General features: G+C 39.9%; 1 protein-coding gene across 1 annotated transcript in view; it reads left to right on the top strand.

Annotated features, from left to right (window-relative positions):
• Positions 1 to 19,759, top strand: part of LOC124601606 (splicing factor 3B subunit 2) — a 99,831-nt gene extending 80,072 nt beyond the window's left edge. Inside the window, exons 10-12 of the mRNA XM_047136257.1 lie at positions 13,690 to 13,937; positions 18,927 to 19,236; positions 19,447 to 19,759. Coding sequence (XP_046992213.1) covers positions 13,690 to 13,937; positions 18,927 to 19,236; positions 19,447 to 19,518 — 630 coding nt within the window. The 3' untranslated portion in view covers positions 19,519 to 19,759. The remainder of the gene's footprint in view (positions 1 to 13,689; positions 13,938 to 18,926; positions 19,237 to 19,446) is intronic.
• The last annotated feature ends 1,063 nt before the right edge of the window (positions 19,760 to 20,822 follow it).

Raw genomic sequence — 20,822 nt, 5'->3', positions numbered from 1 at the left:
TACTAACAAATCTGACAAGATTAGAAAACTGTGAAGCATTTAGCCAAGAATTTGACTGCAAAAAAACTAGATTATCGTACTATTATAACTTGTTTAATGGCTCTATGCATAATTTGAGAGGAGCATATTTATACCAGTATTTCAAAAATTATTTAAATAGGCTTTTTCCTTGCAGTTTATGCTAATAAGGGTAATTAGAGAATATTTAACATACATTTTATTATAATTAGTAGTAATCTATATGTAATTTTAACATTAATGAAGCAGGTCATTCTTCATTGGAGTGGTATTTTAGTAGTATTTGTTATAAATAGTCTTCACGGGTTTGCCGCCGGATCACATTGTGCAAATTCCGCAATATTTCCTCGGAAAAACTGTCCAACATCTTCAGGTGGTTCAACTTTGCTGGTGGCTAGGTACAACTGACGGTCTCCGCATGTCAACGCCCCGTTTCCGGAACACGAGCGCGAAGAATGCGCAGCCGAGGAAATCACGCATGCACAGTCATTTGCCATATTCAAACTCCCTCTGCCGAAAATCGCAGAGAGACTCTCCTGTGTGTGCGCTGTACGCTGCGTTTGTCAACAGTGGGGCCAGACGTTATTCACCAATGGTCGTACTAGGCCGATGTTATGACGGGCCTGTTATCGAAGAACCTTGATTTTCGCATTGTGATTTAATAGCAGCCACTGCAGTGTTCCAGGCCTTGCTCAGTTGAAATCCCTTATCCTTGTTGATGAGATTATCAGCTGTACAGGTATGTATTGCTTCCTTAATGACGCAATCCCAGAAAGATGATGCCAGGGATAAAGCTTCCGTGTTTTCATAAATCATATGATGTCCTGTATTCAGACAGTGTTCCGCAATTGCCGAATTTTCCAATTGACGAAGGTGTGTGTGACGCTGATGTTCATCGCAGCGTTCTTGTACTGTGCGGCATGTCTGACCTATATATGCTGCCCCACACTGACAAGGAATCTTGTACACACCACATTTCCTCTGGCCAGGATCATCCTTAACCGAACCCAGCAGGTTTCTCACTTGTGCAGATGGTTGAAAAACACAGTTCCATATCTTCCGAGGACTCCTCCGATTCTTGACGACAAATTTTACACTTGTCATCTTCAGAATGTGAAAGAGAGTATTCCAATCAACATTGTCAAAAGCTTTCTCTAAGTCTACAGATGCTATAAACATAGGTTTGCCTGTCCTTAACCTATCTTCTAAGACATGTCGTAGGGTCAGTATTGCCTCTTGTGTTCCAACATTTCTACAGAGTCCAAACTGATCTTCCCCGAGATTGGCTTCTACTAGTTTTTCCATTTGTTTGTAGAGAATTCAAGTTTGTATTTTTCAACTATGACTTATTAAATTGACAGTTCGGTAATTTTCACTCCTATCAAAACCAGCTTTATTTGGGATTGGCATTATTATATTCGTGTTGAAGTCTGAGGGTATTTCACCTGTCTCATACATCTTGCTCACCAGATGGGAGATTTTTTTTATGGCTGGCTTTCCCAATGCTATCAGTAGTTCTAATGGAATGTTGTCTACTCCTGGACCTTGTTTTGACTAAGGTCTTTCAGCGCTGTGTCAAATACTTCACACAGTATCATATCTCCCATTTCATCTTCATCTAAGTCCTCTTCCATTTCCATAATATTGCCCTCAAGTACATTGCCCTTATATAGACCCTCTATATACTCTCTGCTTTCCCTTCTTTGCTTAGGACTGGTTTTCCATCTGAGCTCTTGATATTCATACAGGCCGTATCTATCTTACCTCTAGTGATATATGCTTCTACATCCTTACATTTGTCCTCTAGCCATCACTGCTTAGCAGCCATTTTGCACTTACTGCTGATCTCACTTTTTAGAGGTCAAATTTGTTTGTATTCTTTTTCACCTGCTTCCTTTACTGCATTTTTATATTTTCTCCTTTCATCAATTAAATTCAGTACCTCTTCTGTTACCCTAGGATTTCTACTAGCCCTCGTCTTTTTACCTACTTGATCCTCTGTTTCCTTCACTATTTCATCTCTCAAAGCTACCCATTTTTCTTCTAGTATATTTCTTTCCCCTGTTCTTTTCAATTGTTCCTTAATGCTTTCTCTGAAACTCCCTACAACCTCTAGTTCTTTCACTATATCCAGGTCCCATCTCCTTAAATTCCTACTGTTTTGCAGTTTTTCTGTTTTAATTTACAGTTAATAAGCAATAAATTGTGGTCAGAGTCCACATCTGCTCCTGGCAATGTCTTATAATTTAAAGCCTGGTTCCTAAATCTCTTTCTTACCATTATATAATCTATCAAGAACCTTCCAGTGTCTGCAGGCCTCTTCCAGATATACAACCTTCTTTCATGATTCTTACACCAAGTGATAGCTTTGATTAAGTTATGCTCTGTGCAGAATTGTACCAGGCAGCTTCCTCTTTCATTCCTTACCCCCATTCCATATTCACCTACTTCTTTTCCTTCCCTCCATTTTCCTACAATCGAATTCCAGTCCCCTATGACTACTAAATTTTCATCTCCCTTAACTATCTGAATAATTTCTTTTATTGCATCATACATTTCTTCAATCTCTTCATCATCTGCAGAGCTAGTTGGCATATGAACTTGTACTACTGTGGTAGGCGTGGGCTTTGCATTTATTTTGACTACAATAATATGTTCATTATTATTATTATTATTATTATGATTATTTTACCTACTCTTGCATTGCCCTTATTTGATTTTGTATTTATAACCCTGTATTCATCTGACCAGAAGTCTTGTTCCTCCTGCCAGTGAACTTCACTAATTCCCACTAATTCTAACTTTAACCTATCCATTTTGCTTTTAAAATTTTATGCTCTACCTGCCCAATTAAGGGATCTGACATTCCATGCTGCGATCCGTAGGATGCCAGTTTTGTTTCTCCTGATAACGACGTCCTTGTGCGCAGTCCCAACCCAGAGATCTGGATGGGGGACTATTTTATCTCTGGAATACTTTACCGAAGGGGACACCATCATCATTTAACCATACAGTAAAGCTGCATGCCCTTGGGAAAGATTATGGCCATGATTCCCCTTGCATTCAGTCGTTTGCAGTACCAACACAACAAGGCTGTATTGATAGATGTTACAAAGCATATCAGTTATCCAGGCTGTTGCCCCTTGCAACTACTGAAGCTACTGTGGTTGTACTTACGGTATGGCTATCTGTTTCGCTGAGGCATGCGAGCCTCCCCACCAATGGCAAGGTTCATGGGGAGACATAAGTCTAAAGAAACAAAAAATTATTGTGCGATTTATTTACATTTTCAAGTGTGTTCTGGGTTTATTGAATGGATACTACTTTTGATTCTATCTGTATGTTTCCATTTAATTTTGATTTTGTATATAGGCTGTGTTGCTTCTTCAATGGAAGATGATACACACTGAATGCATAAAGATAGTGATGTACTTTCTCCCACTGTTGCACTGCATTAGTAATTGCGTACAGGCAGATAGTTAGTATTTCTGGATAGAAAATCATTCATGAAAATATCTTTTGCCAAATTTGTCTCAACTTCTGAACATAGCAATTCTTCAGGATTAGTTTATAGAAACATTTATATAATATTAATGGAGGTCAGGAGATTTTTATTGTCATTGGATAGCAAAGCAGGAAACTTAGTGCCCTTCATTTGTTTGGATCTGTGGTCCATCTTTCTCCCCCAGTTCAGAAAAGTATCCCTTTCCCTGGCTAAAGCCTAGTCCCACATCCCATTTCTGAAATGCTGTCTAAACTGTGGAACCCCCCCAAGCGGCCTAACCATAAAGATTCCTTTCTCTGGATCCCACCTCTCCTTTCGCAATGACCTGTATCTTTTCAGATTCTGCCAATTGCTGGCCCTCACAAACCTGCTACTGCAAAAACACGTCTTTATGGCACTGGCATCTGAAAACCACCTCTGCTCCTCCCGCTAGATACTACTGCTGTGCAATCTGTACTCCATACATCACATTTCAGAAACTGAGTCCCTTGCTCTCCAGCACCTGGAGAAGCATTCCAGACACCACCTCCATAAGTTATCCAACCTGCTGACATCCTACTGTTGTCTCGATGCACCACTATACAATCCCTACCCTGCCCACAGTTTCCTCCATGTCCCCCCCTATGTAGCAATGCAAGGGGCACCAAATTTGTTGTAAAAGTCAGTAAATTACTCAACGCACAGTATTTTTCAGTTCAGGTATTTCGTTCATTCCAAGCAAGTGTCGATTCGTGATGTCATCACCCAGACTCGAGTTGACTGTAATCTGAATCCATTTTAGCAAACTAATAATTTCTCTCAGGTGATAAAATTTTATTGATTATGAAATACAGGTTCTTGAAGTTTATTCAGAATTGGAAATGTTAATTAGTAATTACATGCCATAATTTATTTGTTTAATGTAAAGGTGTTTTGAATTTTGTATGCATAAAAAAAGTGTGAATTTATGTGCAGCTTTTACTCTGATACAAGTTATCACTTAGAGTGCTAAAAGTGCATGTGTACAGTTCACTGACCTATTTGGTGAATTTTATTTTGTGATCTTGACCTGAATGGAGAGTAAATCCAGTAAACATTATTACAAAAGAGTCATTTAGCCCATTAGGGAAAACTGAAACTTGCTCGCTCGATTAGAAATACATTACATGCCAGTGCATGATTGAGCTGTCCAGTAAACCGCGTACAATAGTTACAAATGCGTTTGGACTTAATGCACGTAGTTGGAAATTAATTTTGAGACAAGTGCTGATTTTGACAAAAAATGAACCGAAAATTTATTCAAAATATCAAGGTCCAGTTTTAATTGAGACACATATCACCTTGTTGATTACATTCCCTAGCAACACTGTAAAGCAGCTTAATTAATTCATTAGAACAATTTGTGATGTAGTAAGGCCCATTACACACACAAAATGTTACATGAAGTTTGCTGACTGTATGAGGGTATGAGAGTGTTTTTCTTTCCATCTTTCTTTTCTTTTGCTTGTGCCTTTTTCCCGCAATGACGCAGAGTCGGCATGGTTAATCGGATTTGGCAAGGTTAATTGAAGGGCTGGCCAGATGCCCTTCCTACCGCCACCCCGGGACGGAAGTAGTGTATCCCAACTGTCAGTGTCTAGTGTAATCCATGGAATAGTGCGAATGTGTTCAGATGTCTGTGAGCCGTGTAACTGAGGCGAGATGTGGGGACCAAGCCGGTATTCACCTAGTGGGATGTGGAAGACCGCCTAAAAACTACATCCAGGCCGGCAGGCACACTGGCCTCCATCATTAAGCCGCCGGGCGGATTCGATCTGGGGCCGGCGCACCTACCCGAGTCCAGGAAGCAGCGCATTAGTACTCTTGTCTATTCTGGTGGGTTGTGTTTTTCTTTCCATAAATGCCAATAAACTGGCAGTTTCAAAAGTTAAATTATTAACTGTTGTGTAACTTCATTGATTGTCCTACACCGCTACGGAACTTGTTGTATCGTGTCTCTTCACAAGAGATCTCATGAAGCTGGGATAAATAAGAAGAAGAAAAAGACTGTAAAGTAGAGGCATCAGTATACCTAAACCATGCCTAGCTGACCTTTTCAACATGCCAAAACTTCCTATCAGCTCTCCATCAAATCTAGAGCCAAAACATTCCTGTAATACTGTTAACCTTTCCATCAAAACCCTCACTCCAAAGAAGTTCGAGTCCTATCCAAAGGCTGCACCTTTAGTTGTACATCCAAATTTAACCATGCTGTACTTGTCATAGACCTGCTCTCATTCTCCCATTCCCTGCAATGGAAGTACTTCTTTGCTGCCAATCTCTCCAACCAAAACCAACGTAATTCCATCATTGAACCCTGCCTCTTACAGTTGATACCACCATCCGGCAGTACCCCCCCCCTCCCCCCCCCCCCCCCACACACACACACTTAACCACCTGCTGGTCCAGGAATTCCTTCCCTCCATCTTAGCCTCACATCCTTCTCCAGGTCCCTTCCTTCGAACACCAACCATTCGGTAGAAGAAAGAATAGCCATACGCAACCTCAAAACTAATCCTGACGTAATTATCCTACATGCAGATGAAGGTTCCACCACTGCTGTTATGAATCACAGTGACTTCCTGGCAGAAGGCCACTGCCAATTATCTGACTTCTCCACCTAAGACTCTGCCAGAGTGATCCCATCCCAGAAGTCCACCACAGCTTCCAATCCCTGCTTAAAGCCTTAGACCCTTGCCAGAACATCTCCCCTGAATCCATTTCCCTTCTCACCCCTATGACACCCCACAAACCCACCTTATACATGCTCCTCAAAATCCACAAACCCAACGATCCTGAACGCCCCATTGTGGTTGGTTATTGTTTCCCCACTGAAAGAATTTCGGCCTTCATTGACCAGCACCTCCAACTGATTGCCCATAATGTACCCTCCCATGTCAGACGCACCAGCCATTTCCTTCGCCGACTTTCCAGCATCTCCACCCCTTTACCTCCTGGATCCCTACTTGTCAATGTTGCCACCAGCTCTCTATACACTGACTTCCCTCATGTCCATGGTCTTACTTCTATTGAAAAGTCCCTCGGACTCCAAACCCACTGCCTCATTCCTTATACACCTTGCTAACTTTGCCCTCACCCATAACTACTTATCCTTTGAAGGAGAGGAATGCAAACAAATCGGTGGTAGTCATGGGCACCAACACTGCACTCTCCTACACCAACCTGTTACTCTCTGATGGCTCCATCCACACCTCTGTTCACATTAAACCACCAACCACTGGAAGTACCTGCAAGTTGACAACTGTCATCCCTTTCACACCAGAAGATCCCTTCCATGCAGCCTGGCCACCTGGGGACAGTGTATACGCAGTGACAAGAATGCCCTCGCTGAGTATGCTGAGGGTCTCTCCAAGACCTTCACAGGCAGGCACTATCCCCCCAGACCTAGTCTGCAAACAGATCTCCCATGCCATTTATTTTATTTATTTTTTCTATCCATCCGTAGACAATATAGATTGTATGGATGTTGTCAACAAATACATATACAGGGTGTTACAAAAAGGTACAGCCAAACTTTCAGGAAACATTCCTCACACACAAATAAAGAAAAGATGTTATGTGGACATGTGTCCTGAAACACTTAATTTCCATGTTAGAGCTCATTTTAGTTTCGTCAGTATGTGCTGTACTTCCTCGATTCACCGCCAGTTGGCCCAATTGAAGGAAGGTAATGCTGACTTCGGTGCTTGTGTTGACATGCGACTCATTGCTCTACAGTACTAGCATCAAGCACATCAGTACTTAGCATCAACAGGTTAGTGTTCATCACGAACGTGGTTTTGCAGTCAGTGCAATGTGTACAAATGTGGAGTTGGTAGATGCCCATTTGATGTATGGATTAGCATGGGGCAATAGCCGTGGTGTGGTGCATTTGTATCGAGACAGATTTCCAGAACGAAGGTGTCCCAACAGGAAGACGTTCGAAGCAATTGATCGGCGTCTTAGGGAGCACGGAACATTCCAGCCTATGACTCGTGACTGGGGAAGACCTAGAACGACGAGGACACCTGCAATGGACGAGGCAATTCTTCGTGCAGTTGACGATAACCCTAATGTCAGCGTCAGAGGAGTTGCTGCTGTACAAGGTAACGTTGACCATGTCACTGTATGGAGAGTGCCATGGGAGAACCAGTTGTTTCCGTACCATGTACAGCGTGTGCAGGCACTATCAGCAGCTGATTGGCCTCCATGGGTACACTTCTGTGAATGGTTCATCCAACAATGTGTCAATCCTCATTTCAGTGCAAATGTTCTCTTTACGGATGAGGCTTCATTCCAATGTGATCAAATTGTAAATTTTCACAATCAACATGTGTGGGCTGACGAGAATCCACACGCAATTGTGCAATCACGTCATCAACACAGATTTTCTGTGAACGTTGGGCAGGCATTGTTGGTGATGTCTTGATTGGGCCCCATGTTCTTCCACCTACGCTCAATGGAGCACATTATCATGATTTCATACGGGATACTCTACCTGTGCTGCTAGAACATGTGCCTTTACAAGTACGACACAACATGTGGTTCATGCACAATGGAGCTCCTGCACATTTCAGTCGAAGTGTTCGTACGCTTCTCAGCAACAGATTCGGTAACCGATGGATTGGTAGAGGCGGACCAATTCCATGGCCTCCACGCTCTCCTGACCTCAACCCTCTTGACTTTCATTTATGGGGGCATTTGAAAGCTCTTGTCTACGCAACCCCGGTACCAAATGTAGAGACTCTTTGTGCTCGTATTGTGGATGGCTGTGATACAATATGCCATTCTCCAGGGCTGCATCAGCGCTTCAGGGATTCCATGCGACGGAGGGTGGATGCATGTATCCTCGCTAACGGAGGACATTTTGAACATTTCCTGTAACAAAGTGTTTGAAGTCACGCTGGTATGTTCTGTTGCTGTGTGTTTCCATTCCATGATTAATGTGATTTGGAGAGAAGTAATAAAATGAGCTCTAACATGGAAAGTAAGCGTTTCCTGACACATGTCCACATAACATATTTTCTTTCTTTGTGTGTGAGGAATGTTTCCTGAAAGTTCGGCCGTACCTTTTTGTAACACCATGTATAAATGATACAGACACAAGGGTATATAAAAGTACAGTTGCGTTTCCTAAATATAAACTACAATTATTTGTTTTACTGTGTTTCATGATTATACATCATGTACCACTCTGTTATTGAACATACTAAAGAAAGCCCCTGGTTACAGTACTTAATCAGTCACATTGTTAACATGTCAACAAATACATTGTCAACATTGTCAATAAATACTTATATATGATTCAGTGACAAGGGTATATAAAAGTACAATTGCATCACCTAAATATAAACTTCTATTATTTGTCTTACTGTGTTTCATGATTATTCCTGATGTACCACTCTGGTATTGAACGTACGAAAGAAAGCCCCTACCTACAGTACTTAATCAGTCACATTGTTGACAAAATTTTACCCACTTTCCAGGTAATCTTTGACAGAATAAAAACACTTTTCTAACAAATAACTTTTTAGGCTATGTCTGAAGGCATGTGTTTCGCTTCTGTCTTTTATATTCTGTGGAAGTTTGTTGAATAGTTTAAGTCCATTGTATAGTACATTATTCTGTGTTTTCGTTTTGTTTTTTTCTGCTCAGATGTAGGCGGTGACTTGACCTGGTTTCATGTTCGTGTAGAGAACTGTTTGTTGGGTACTGATTGATGATTTTCTTTATGTGAATCACTGTTAGAAAAATGTATTCATCGGGAACAGTCAGGATTCCCATAGATTTAAACAACTCGGTGCAGTGCATTCTCTTGTTATTATTTGTCATAATTTGGGTGGCCCTTTTTTGTAGTTTGAAGATTGTTTGCATATTCTGAGTATTTGTTTCCCAAAAGATTACTCCGTAACAAATGATTGAGTGCACATGTGCAATGTAAGTTGCTCTGGTGGATGAGTTACTACACACCGATTTTATTATTCTAAGGGCATAGCATGCTGATGCTATTGGCTTTCCAAGGGCATTAATATGTTCAGTCCTTTTTAGTTGAGCATCAATATACATCCCAGAAATTTGTTTTTAAGACATTCTATGTTTTCATCTTTCACTTTTATAGAGTTACCATTGGATTTTTTATTGGCGTGGAAGCTGATACTTTTGGTTTTGTTTACATTTAAAGTAAGTTTGCTGTTATCTATCCAGTTGCACACTTGCTTAAGTGTTTCTTCAGCTTTATTGTTTAGTATGTTTTGTGATGCATCATTGAGTAGGATGTTACTGTCATCAGCAAATAGCACCATTTCACCAAGTTTAATACTCTTCGGTAAATCATTGATATACGAGGGTTGCTCCAAAAGAAATGCACACAATTTTTGTAAAAATAGAGTTTTCACTCTGCATGTGTGAAAGTTTTGCAGTGTGTAAATAAATCCTTCCCGCTTGTTTTCAAACTTAGTTCATCCTGTTGCCGTGAGTGGCACCGTCACAACATGTCTTCAAGATGGCTGCTACACTTGGCATTCGTCAGAAGCAACGTGCTGTCATACAATTCATGTGCTGTGAAAACGAGACGGTGGGAAACATGCACAAGAGGTTGAAAAATGTGTATGGAGATGCTGCTGTCAATCGCAGTACAGTTAGTTGGTGGGCAAGCAGGTTACGTGATGAAAGCGGGCAACATTGAGGATTGTCCTCACAGCGGCAGGCCTCGTACTGCACACACTCCAGACAATGTGCAGAGAGTTAACGAATTGGTGACTGCTTACAGACGCATCACAGTGAACGAATTGTCATGCTACGTTCGGATAGGGGAAGGAAGTGTTTGCAGAATACTGAAAGTGTTGGCGTTAAAAAAGGTTTATGCCAGGTGGGTTCCCAGGATGTTGACAGTGGCTCACAAAGAAACAAGAAAAACAGTATGGAGCGAACTTTTGGAACAGTACGAGAATGGTGGAGATGAATTTCTTGGAAGAATTGTGACAGGTGATGAAACATGACTCCATCATGTTTCACCAGAGACGAAGAGGCAATCAACGGAGTGGCATCATGAAAATTCACCCAAGGAAAAAAAAAAATTCAAAACTACGCCTTCTGCTGGAAAAGTTTTTCAATTCTCAAGGACTCTTGCTTGTGGACATGATGCCAAGTGGAACCACCATAAATTCTGATGCATATGTGACGACACTGAAGAAAGTTCAAGCTCGACTGAGTCGTGTTCGACCACATCGGCAAAAGCAGGATGTTTTGCTGTTGCACAACAATGCACGGCCACATATCAGTCAAAAAACCATGGAAGCGATCACAAAACTCGGATGGACAACAGTGGAACCACCCGCCTTACAGTCCTGACCTTGCACCATGTGACTATCATCTCTTTGGGAAACTGAAAGACACTCTTCACGGAACAAGGTTTGAAGATGATGACTCCCTTGTGCACGCTGCCAAACAGTGGCTCCAACAGGTTGATCCAGAATTTTACTGTGCAGGTATACAGGCTCTGGTTCCAAGATGGCGTAAGGCAGTTGAGAGGGATGGAAATTATGTGGAGAAATGAAAATATTGTTCCTATAGGATGTATCTATGCACTGTAAAACTTTCAAACATGTAGAATAAAAGATGGATTTTAAAAAAAATAGTGTGCATTTCTTTTGGAGTGACGTTCATATTTCAGAAAGAGTATCGAACCAAGCACACTTCCTTGAGGGACTCCAATGTTAATATACTCTGGATCGGAGAGGTATTTTATAGTGTGATTGTTGTTAGTTTGAGAGATTTCTACCTGTTGCACCCTGTTTTTCAGGTACGAGTGAAACCATCTGTTTGCTACTCTTCTTATGCCGAGTGCATCCAGTTTGTTTAGCAGGATTGTGTGGTCGACTGTATCAAAAGCTTTGGTGAAGTCTAGGAAGATGCCTGTTACCTCGTTCCCTTTATGTAGTTCTTGAAGAACAACATTTGTAAATTGAGCTATAGCTGTCTGTGTACTTTTGTTAGGCCTGAAACCAAACTGCTCTCTGCACAGAAGATTGTGCTTTGTTAGATATCCCCCACCCTCAGACCTTCAATCTTCCCACCATCCCCCAAGAACCAACCACAAAGGAATGCCCTCTTTGTCACCCAGTAACACCCTGGGCTGAAATAACTGAAACACATCCTTTTCCAGGGCTTTGATACCTGTCACCATGCCCTGAACTGAGGGACATCGTATCCGACATACTTGCCATTCCTCAGTGCTGTTCCGTTGCCTACTCAACTCCCACAACATTAGAGTCTGTCCATGTGCCACTCTCATCCCAACTTCTTGCCACAAGTATCATATCCTTGTGGAAGACACAGGTGCATGACTTGTCCAGTCCACCCAGCCAGCACTTCCTATTCCAGTCCTATCGGAAGCGTAACCTACACCATCAGGGACCAGACCACCTGTGAAAGCAGCCATGTCCTTTACCAGCTCTCCTCCAGTTATTGCACATCTTTTTATATTGGTATGATTACCAGCCAGCTGTCTACCAGGATGAACAGACACCACCAAACTGCAGCCAAGAGCAAAGTAGACCAGTGTGTTACATAACATGCAGCTGAACATAATGTGCTTCATTTCAATGGCTGCTTCACTACCCGAGCCATCTGGATCCTCCCCTCCACCACCAGCTTTTCTGAATTGTGCAGATGGAGTTATCCTTACAACACATTCTCCACTCCTGTAATTTTCCCGGCCTCAACCTATGGTAACATACTGCCCCCACTGTCCTTCATCTCCTCCTGATTCTTGTCTCCCACACTCTCTGTTTGCCGACTCCTGCCAATTCACTCCCCCCATCTTTCCCCAATCATCTCCTGTTTTCCTCATCTCCCTGCCCTACCATCTCCTGACTCTGCCCCTGTTGGCCCTGCACATTCCACCAGACAGTGTTCATCTCCCCCCCCCCCCCCCTCCCCAGTCGTACACTACTATTCCTTTCCCTTCCCCGCCCCCTCCATATTGCTGCTTGCATCCCACATGATAGTTGCATTCCAGCCCAAGACACTGGAGTTGAGGGTCATGTGTACATGAGATGTGCTTGCTTGTGTGCATGAATGGTGTGTGTTTAGTTTTTATTTACGAAGGCTGTAGCTTAAAACTTTATATAAGTATCTTTTAATGTGCCATTGGGCCCTTAAAAGTATTGTAAATGCATAAAAAATCTCTAATCAGAAGATGAGGTTCCATTATTCATTCATCAAGTATATTTATTGCAAGATGTCATTCTATATATTATTTGCTAGTATTTCTGCACTATCTCAAGCTGACATGCCCCCCCTTTTTTTTATTTTATTTTTTATTTTTATTTTTTTTTATTTTTTTTTAATAGCTTTCTTTGTTACCAACAAAAATGTGTTTGAGCAAAATCACGGTTTGCCATTAGTATAATTAACCAATGAAAAAATAATCTTGCATTATGTGAGGTAAATCACTATTCCATGCACTAATAATAATAAAATAAATATTCATTTTGTCACTCTGTTGCTGCATATACAGGTGTTACCCCGCAGTAATAACCCACTCAAAGCATTATACTGCGCAGTTGCATCAGATCCCAGCCAACCACTTAATCAGTTGCTGATTATCTTGCCAACACCTGCCACATTGTGGGATTGCACTGCTAGCTTGGAATCTGGGTCATTTTCTTGCCCGGATCATAAATTTTTTCTCACCTAGCTAACTGTTTATGGTACTGCTGCTCACTCGGATATATGACAGCAAAACATATCACTATGTTAGCTGAAGCGATAATGAAGGAATAGGTACAGGCTCGCAATTGTGTAACAACAGTGGGCCGCGCGGGATTAGCCGAGCTGTCTAAGGTGCTGCAGTCATGGACTGTGCGGCTGATCCCGCAGGGGCTTAGAGTCCTCCCTCAGGCATGGGTGTGTGTGTTTGTCCTTAGGATAATTTAGGTTAAGTAGTGTGTAAGCTTAGGGACTGATGACCTTAGCAGTTAAGTCCCATAAGATTTCAAACACATTTGAACATTTGTAACAACAGTGGAACGGTACAAGACAATGTTATTTGTGATTTGTTGAACTTTATATATAGGCGCACCAACTAGAGTGTTAATAAATTTCTCATTGCAGGCAAATAATAAAGAATACCTATCATTTTGCAGGCAAATAATGATGAAGAAGAAATTGATCGAACAACATGGGGAGAATTGGAATCTGAATCTGAGGAAGAAAGTGAAGACGAAGACGAAGATGAAGACGAGGAAGAACGGCAGAAAGAAGATGAAACTGGGCTTGTTACACCAGCTGAAGGTCTTATCACTCCTTCTGGCATAACATCAATACCTGCTGGCCTTGAAACACCTGAGATCATTGAACTCAGGAAAAGAAAAATAGAAAGTGAAATGGAAGGGTAATATACAGATTTCTTTAAACTGCATGCTACATAAAATTTTCATATGCTTCCTGTCCTAAAAGTAATAGACATAGACAGTACTGAAACTTCTGGGAGGAGTACCATGCTTCATCAGCTACTTTGCAGTGAAATGTACTCTGTTTCAAGGCCCAGTGGTGCCATTATGAAATTTTAAAAAGTCCCAACCTAAATGTTATAATGAAGATGAGTGACATCATCAAAATACATGAGAAAAACCTACATAGGATCATTTATGTTGACATCAGTTTGTCTCTAAAACAGTTTGTATCGCTGCATATATGAAGAGGACATTGTGCACATAAGGTGCACCAAATGATGTGATGATCGTCATCTACCACTGGGTGCACTGCGTGCTACCACAATTTTTGTTCCAAAATACAATTTTTGTCCCAAAATCAGATTTAGTAGCCATATAAAACATGTATACAAGACAAATTAACACTGCAGGCTACAGTTCATTCCAGTATACTTAGTAAATTCCATTTTTGGATTTTTCACCAATGTTGATTGCTCCCTCAATAATGAAATACGGAGTAATGTTTTAAGAAAAGAGAATCAGCCAAAAAGAGATTCAGTCATTATATAAGAGAAGCATTGAACAGTCAATAAATCCAGAAACAGAGAGCTGAAGATTGTGGCTCAGCTTTTGAACTCTGTTTCTTGTTACAGGTCCAACTATGTACAGTTGTGAGACAGGATGACTGGCCATTACAGTCTTCAGGAGGTGAAATTCTTAGTACTATGGATAACATACTTGAAAGTACAAGAAACTGTCCTAGCTTTTGCAACTGTTGGTCCCTTCCATGGGGGTAAATGAGATATAGATTGGGGAAGGTTAAAAACAAAATTTAGATCACTTGGAGTCAAGGCTGAGAGCCTTCCATCCGTTGTGAGGATGCGAGTGACTTGCACTTCCTTTTTAATTTTCCTCAACATCTCTCTTTCCTCCCTGAGAAAGTAAATAATTGTTCTGAAAGCTAGGATAGTTTCTTATATTATTGTATGTCTGTCGCACGTTTTACAAATTTCACTGCCTGAAGGTAGGTACTAGCAAGCCATTCTGTCTCGTAATTTTGTAGTTGCCTCAAATGAATTTTCTTTTAATGCGCAGAGCAACCTATGTGACATACATTCCCTGTCCTTGTCTCTGAAAGTGATACATATAATGCTGAGGCACTACACTTTTTTTTATCATTTAACAATGTCAATTTGCTTTAAAAATGTTTGATATAATATTTGTATGTATTGGAGCAGTAAACTGCTGTAAAAGTGGAGACATACAGGAGTCTAGCATTGCATGATTTTCTGTTCATTGATCATTTATACAAAAAAAATTGGAGGAAGGCATATTATGATATATTGTCCCATTGATAATGAAGCCATTAGACAGTGAACTCTAGCTCATGTTGAACAGCAGTGGAGATAAGACTGACTATGTCCCTTTCAAATTAACCATCTTCATTTGCTTGAAGGGACCAAGCAAGGTGGCACAGTGGTTAGCCTACTGCACTCTCATTGGGAGGACAGTGGTTCAAACGTGTGTCCGGCCATTCGATTTAGGTTTTCCATGATTTCCATAAATCACTCCGGGCAAATTCCGGGAGTGTCAGCCAATTTCGTTCCCCATCCTTGACACAATCCATGCTTGTGCTCAATCTCTCATGTCCTCGATATCAAAGGGGCATAACCCAATCTTCATTCTTCTTCTTGCTTAAAATATTTTGGAAAAACTGGGAAATGTAAATCTAATCAGTCAAGTAAGATTTGAACTCTTACACCTCCTGAACGAAGACCTGTGTCATGACCTCATCTCCTCACACAATTGCTATAACTGTTAACTGGCATCAAATAGACCTCAGATTTTTTGTGTGCATCTCAGCAACATTGGTTTCCCCAGGATATATGTACCAACAGATTAAAAGCTTTGACTTTGGTTGTGAATCATTTGTAAATAACTTAGTAATTAAGAGCATTGTCTACAAAAAGCAAGAGTGTGTGCTAAAGTTATTTCATATTTGTGCCTTTGTTATCATATTAGTCAAGTTACCTGTAGGAACCACAATCTCAAGTCTTAAGACATTGTGAACGGCAACAGTTATTTGCAGTGAGCTATCACTTTAGCTAAAAACCATCATAAGACTCAGTTTAGGCTGTTAGAATAAGTAGATCCATATTTGAAATTACAGATTCAAAACTTCCAAAAATTAATAGATGCAGCCTGAGATAATGGTCCAACAAAACCAACCTTACAGAAGTACTTGTAACTGCCTGTAGCAACTTGAGGCAGTTGCTGATTTTTTTGATAGTTATGGTTATAAAATAGTCACTGTGGGTTGCAAAACCTTGCTGATTTTGGCCAGTGTGATAGTGTAAAGGCTTAATCATTGACAATCCATATAACAGATTACATACAAAACTTTAAAAAGAAGTTGTTAAAATTTTTATTAAATACGAGCATAGAAATCCGTGAAAAGTAAAATAATTGAGATACCTTTATAACTGTAGTTTCTATAGAACATACAGATGTTCATTGATTTGTTATTCTTCAGTGTCACCATTCTCCATGGCAGCAACTGTTCTCTCTCACAGTTGCTAAATCTACTCACTTGCCAATTATTGGGGAATACAGATAAATAAATTATGAAATTGAAGCAGATTGCAGTAACCAATGAGTATAAAATAGCAGAAAACAATACTATGAACAATAAATTGAAATGGGAACTGTCATGAGGGTACAGAGCAAAGTTAAAGACATAAAAAAATACATTTATATTACTGTGACATGAGTAAAAGTTTGATAAAATATGTAAGGGTGTTCCATAAAAGTTTTCCAAATATTACGTCCAATACAAACAATTTCACCGTGCTGAAAATGAGCTACATTGGCAAGAGAACTTGCTGTTGTCATGGTAAATGACACTACTGCGGAATAAAGCACCAAAACACATTTGTGCTTGAACAGTTAGTGTTGCTGAGAAGTCAGCTGCATTTGTTATGAATAATAGCAATGAGGAATAATGCATCAAAGATCATCTGTTTCTCTTTGAAAACAGATGTGGAGGGTGCACATATCACTTAAATTTCCACAAGTTTCTCCAGTTAATGTCTTTGCTCATATTTTAAAAATGCAAAGACTTAAAAATCATGTGTAAACTCTTACATTGGTTGTCAGTGAATAACACTGTACACAATTAAATTACAGTCTTACAAGTACTCCATATTATCTTTCAGTTTATGAATAATGTTTAGTATCTGATATATAATTCATGGGCTCGCACCTAATACTGCATCAATTCATAGTGACAGCCCCACTACATACAACAAATTCACACTTTTTGGTTTGAAATCAACATCTAGAATTTCAGAATTACTCACTTTTGCACACAGCCTCACATCCATAGTGATTGATGTATAATAGTATAATTACAGTTTTAATTAAATATGCAAATATTTTCAGTGATCTACTACAATTTTGACAGAACTTTTTTAAAATGTACAGATTAATATTGTTTTCCTGCAGTGTATCTGATGGACTCAATGCAAACCTATGATTTTACACACTTGCAGAAATTCCAGAAACGATAACTCTGAGCACTGTTACATTTGCGTTGTAACAGTTACAGGTAATATTAATGTTTTTGTGTGCGCAGATATTCCATTGAAATTTCTCTACACTGGAATACAGTGGGCTGTAATATTCCTTCAAGTGTCGGATTGGAGGCATTATTAAAAATGAAAATAATGCAAACCTAGAATCTTGCTCCCTCACAATTTTGCTAGTCAGAGTGAATGTGGCCTTCAAGCATTTGGCAACAATTTATACCCTTGACTTCTACCAGATCAACAGTTGCCTCAATCCACATCAGGCAGTGACAGTTACCTCTGCTAAAACTTGTACATGCAGTTTTAGATTCACCAGATCTAAATGTAATGCTCATTCATGTTTTATACATTTTTACATACGAGGTGATTATAATTAAACTCTCATTATTTGTGTCAGTGTAGCTGGAAAACTTTTCCGTATGCATACCCAACTTAATCGGAATGATGTTCAGATTGTGTGCTGAGAGATTTGTGTTGTTAATAGTGTTAATGTCATGACTTGACCATTACACTGCAGTACTGGTGCGACAACATAGGGTTGAAACTCGTGCATCATTCTGCATTACAGTCTCAGACAGTCAACACGAGTCTGGACAAGGTGCTGTTTTATCAGTACAACAGCAATAGTGCTGTTGCTCTCTGCAAGTACCAACACATCAAAGGTATATGGAGAGGTTCTCTTTTTCTGTCCTGGCGTTGAAGGACATGATCTGTGGTTAAAATTAGTTGGCAATTTGAGAACTGCTCCTGAGAGAGGCAGATGGCCAGTAGCACCAAAAATTATTGTAACCTGGAATGTAAACATGGTACGCAGTGTGGAAATTAAAATGTACTTGTATCAGTGGTTTAGTCTTCATTTCTGTTCCACATGTCCTTACAAATGTTTCCATAATATTTCATTGTCATACAATCACTCATTTTTCATGGGGTCCCTTTCAAATAGTGAAAGCATTATTATAACCACGCTGTAGCTCTTGAAGTTTTGAGTCAGTAAATCAAATTCAGTTTTGGGCATTTCCCCCTTTTTGGTGTTTTTGAACAACCTAAACCCAGTCTGTTAACTGAAATAACTTGATTACATATAATTACAATTTGAACTGTTTCTAATAAACCTTTTTCAGTGTTAATTATTATTTAGTGCCAATTCTTTAATTTTATTTTTCAATGTTAACTTACACTTTATTATATGTACCTATGTACTCTACTTGATGTCCAATTTCTCTCTTCATCTTTGCCTCCCTTTGCCCTCACAGCAGTTGGGGTCCCCTCAATAGACTTTCTACTTTTACGTCTTTCTATCAGCAAGTACTTAGAATTTCACTTCATAGAGATAAGCAATGTTATGGTTTGTTTCTTATTCAGGGGTGAAACACCTGTGCTATACCAGGTGCTTCCTGAGAAACGTGTGGAGCGTGTAGGTGGAGCAATGATGGCCTCAACACATATCTATGACATGACTGGTGCCGGTGCTCAACCACCTCCTGGAGGACAAGCACCAAGACGCCATGAAGGTCCTGGCACAGTGGAATTGGCTTTGGATCCCTCTGAGCTTGACTTGGTGGATACTGAAGCTATGGCTGTGCGGTATGAACAGCAAATCAGAGAGCAGCAGTCGCAGCTGCAAAAGGAAGATCTTTCAGACATGCTTGCCGACCATGTTGCGAGGCAGAAGGTATATTTTATTTGCTTTTATTCTGCTTAATTGTTTTTATGTGCACAGTTCGCTATACAACCGAAACAGGCTGTTTATTTTCATATTGTTTGCGATTCGTCTGTTCACGTACTGACTTGGTGATTACATTGGCAATAAAGCAATAAAGCATTTTGTACAAGTGTTGTATTTTATATGTATGTATAATGTTCGTATGTTTCATATTTTCAGAATAAGAGGAAACAAAGACAGCAACATCAGGACAATAAACAAGCCAAGAAATATAAAGAATTCAAGTTTTAATAGTGTGAGTGTAAAAAGCTGTTATAGAAATCTATGGACTAGTTCACATTACACAAGCAGATATTGGGATTCTATACTGTGATCATTATTAACTTTCATGCAGTGTTGTGTATATGACAGTAAGTGGCAGTGAAAGCATTATGCAGATTGAGTAAATTTCTCTTCGTAAGTTCACTTGTGAGTTGTACCATGCTATGTGGCATTGTTTTGTGGAAGAATAATAAGAGGATGCTTCTTCATATTAACTGTCGTACTATAGATGGCTTATTGAGTTTCTAATGTGATGCACATGTCATTGCTGATGGAATTTCTTTGGTGAGAAATTATCTGTTTTAAAAGGAACAGTAAACTGTAAAACTAATTATAGCTAATTCAGCACTGATGGAGAGAATAGTGTTTTCCACAAAATAATCGTTCTCTTTTCTTTCACAAAAAATGTTTGTGTAAGTTGTAAATGTTAGTATTGCTGAGTAATCAACTTCATTGTGTCAATGTAGAGATGTGACATTGTGATAAAGCTGGGAAAAAAAAAGAAACAAATGTCTTTGTGGAAAAAAATTAGACACAAAAAACATCACTAGTAACGTGCATTGTTACACTAATCAGTTGAGTCCTTGTAAAATATTGGTTTAAACGTGCTGTGTCCATTAATGTCTACTGATCAGTGTGTCATTGCATATGCCCCATGTGCCACTTTGTTGTGTTTAAAAATTGAACAATGGGAAATTCAAGATGAAGTGGAACAGTATTATTAAAAGGAAACTTGCTACTCACCATGTAGTGGAGATGCTGAATCGCAGATAGGCACAACAAAAATACTGTCACAAATAAAGTTTTCGGCCACTAAGGTCTCCATCAAAAATTGACCACACACACACACACACACACACACACACACACATGACAACAGCAGTCACGTCTGGGTGAGTTGCATTTGCATGAGTGTGCCTTACTGATCGAAAGCTTTATTTGTGACAGTCTTTTTGCTGTGCCTATCTGCAATTCAGCATCTCCACTGTATGGTGAGTAGCAAATTTCCTTTTCATAATATTATTAAAAATTGAATAGTATGATACCTGTGACTGAACAGGAGAAGCTTGTGACAAGTTGTTTCCAGTTATTCGTTGAGGCATTCTTGGATTGACAGTTGGTAGAGCACTACTCGCAAAGGGCAGAAATGATAATTAGTAGATATTTCTTAAGATTGTTAAAAAATAGAGCTAAAACCTGCTGGAGTTAGCCTCCTTTACAACCGTCCTTCATTTAATTTTTGGGGAGTGGTGACTTTTATCGTGAGAAGTGTT

This window comes from Schistocerca americana, chromosome 1, assembly GCF_021461395.2.
Source record: "Schistocerca americana isolate TAMUIC-IGC-003095 chromosome 1, iqSchAmer2.1, whole genome shotgun sequence".
Taxonomy (NCBI): Eukaryota; Metazoa; Arthropoda; class Insecta; order Orthoptera; family Acrididae; genus Schistocerca; species Schistocerca americana.
The sequence above is the reverse complement of the archived record's forward strand: the minus strand, read 5'-3'. Positions and strand labels throughout refer to the sequence as shown.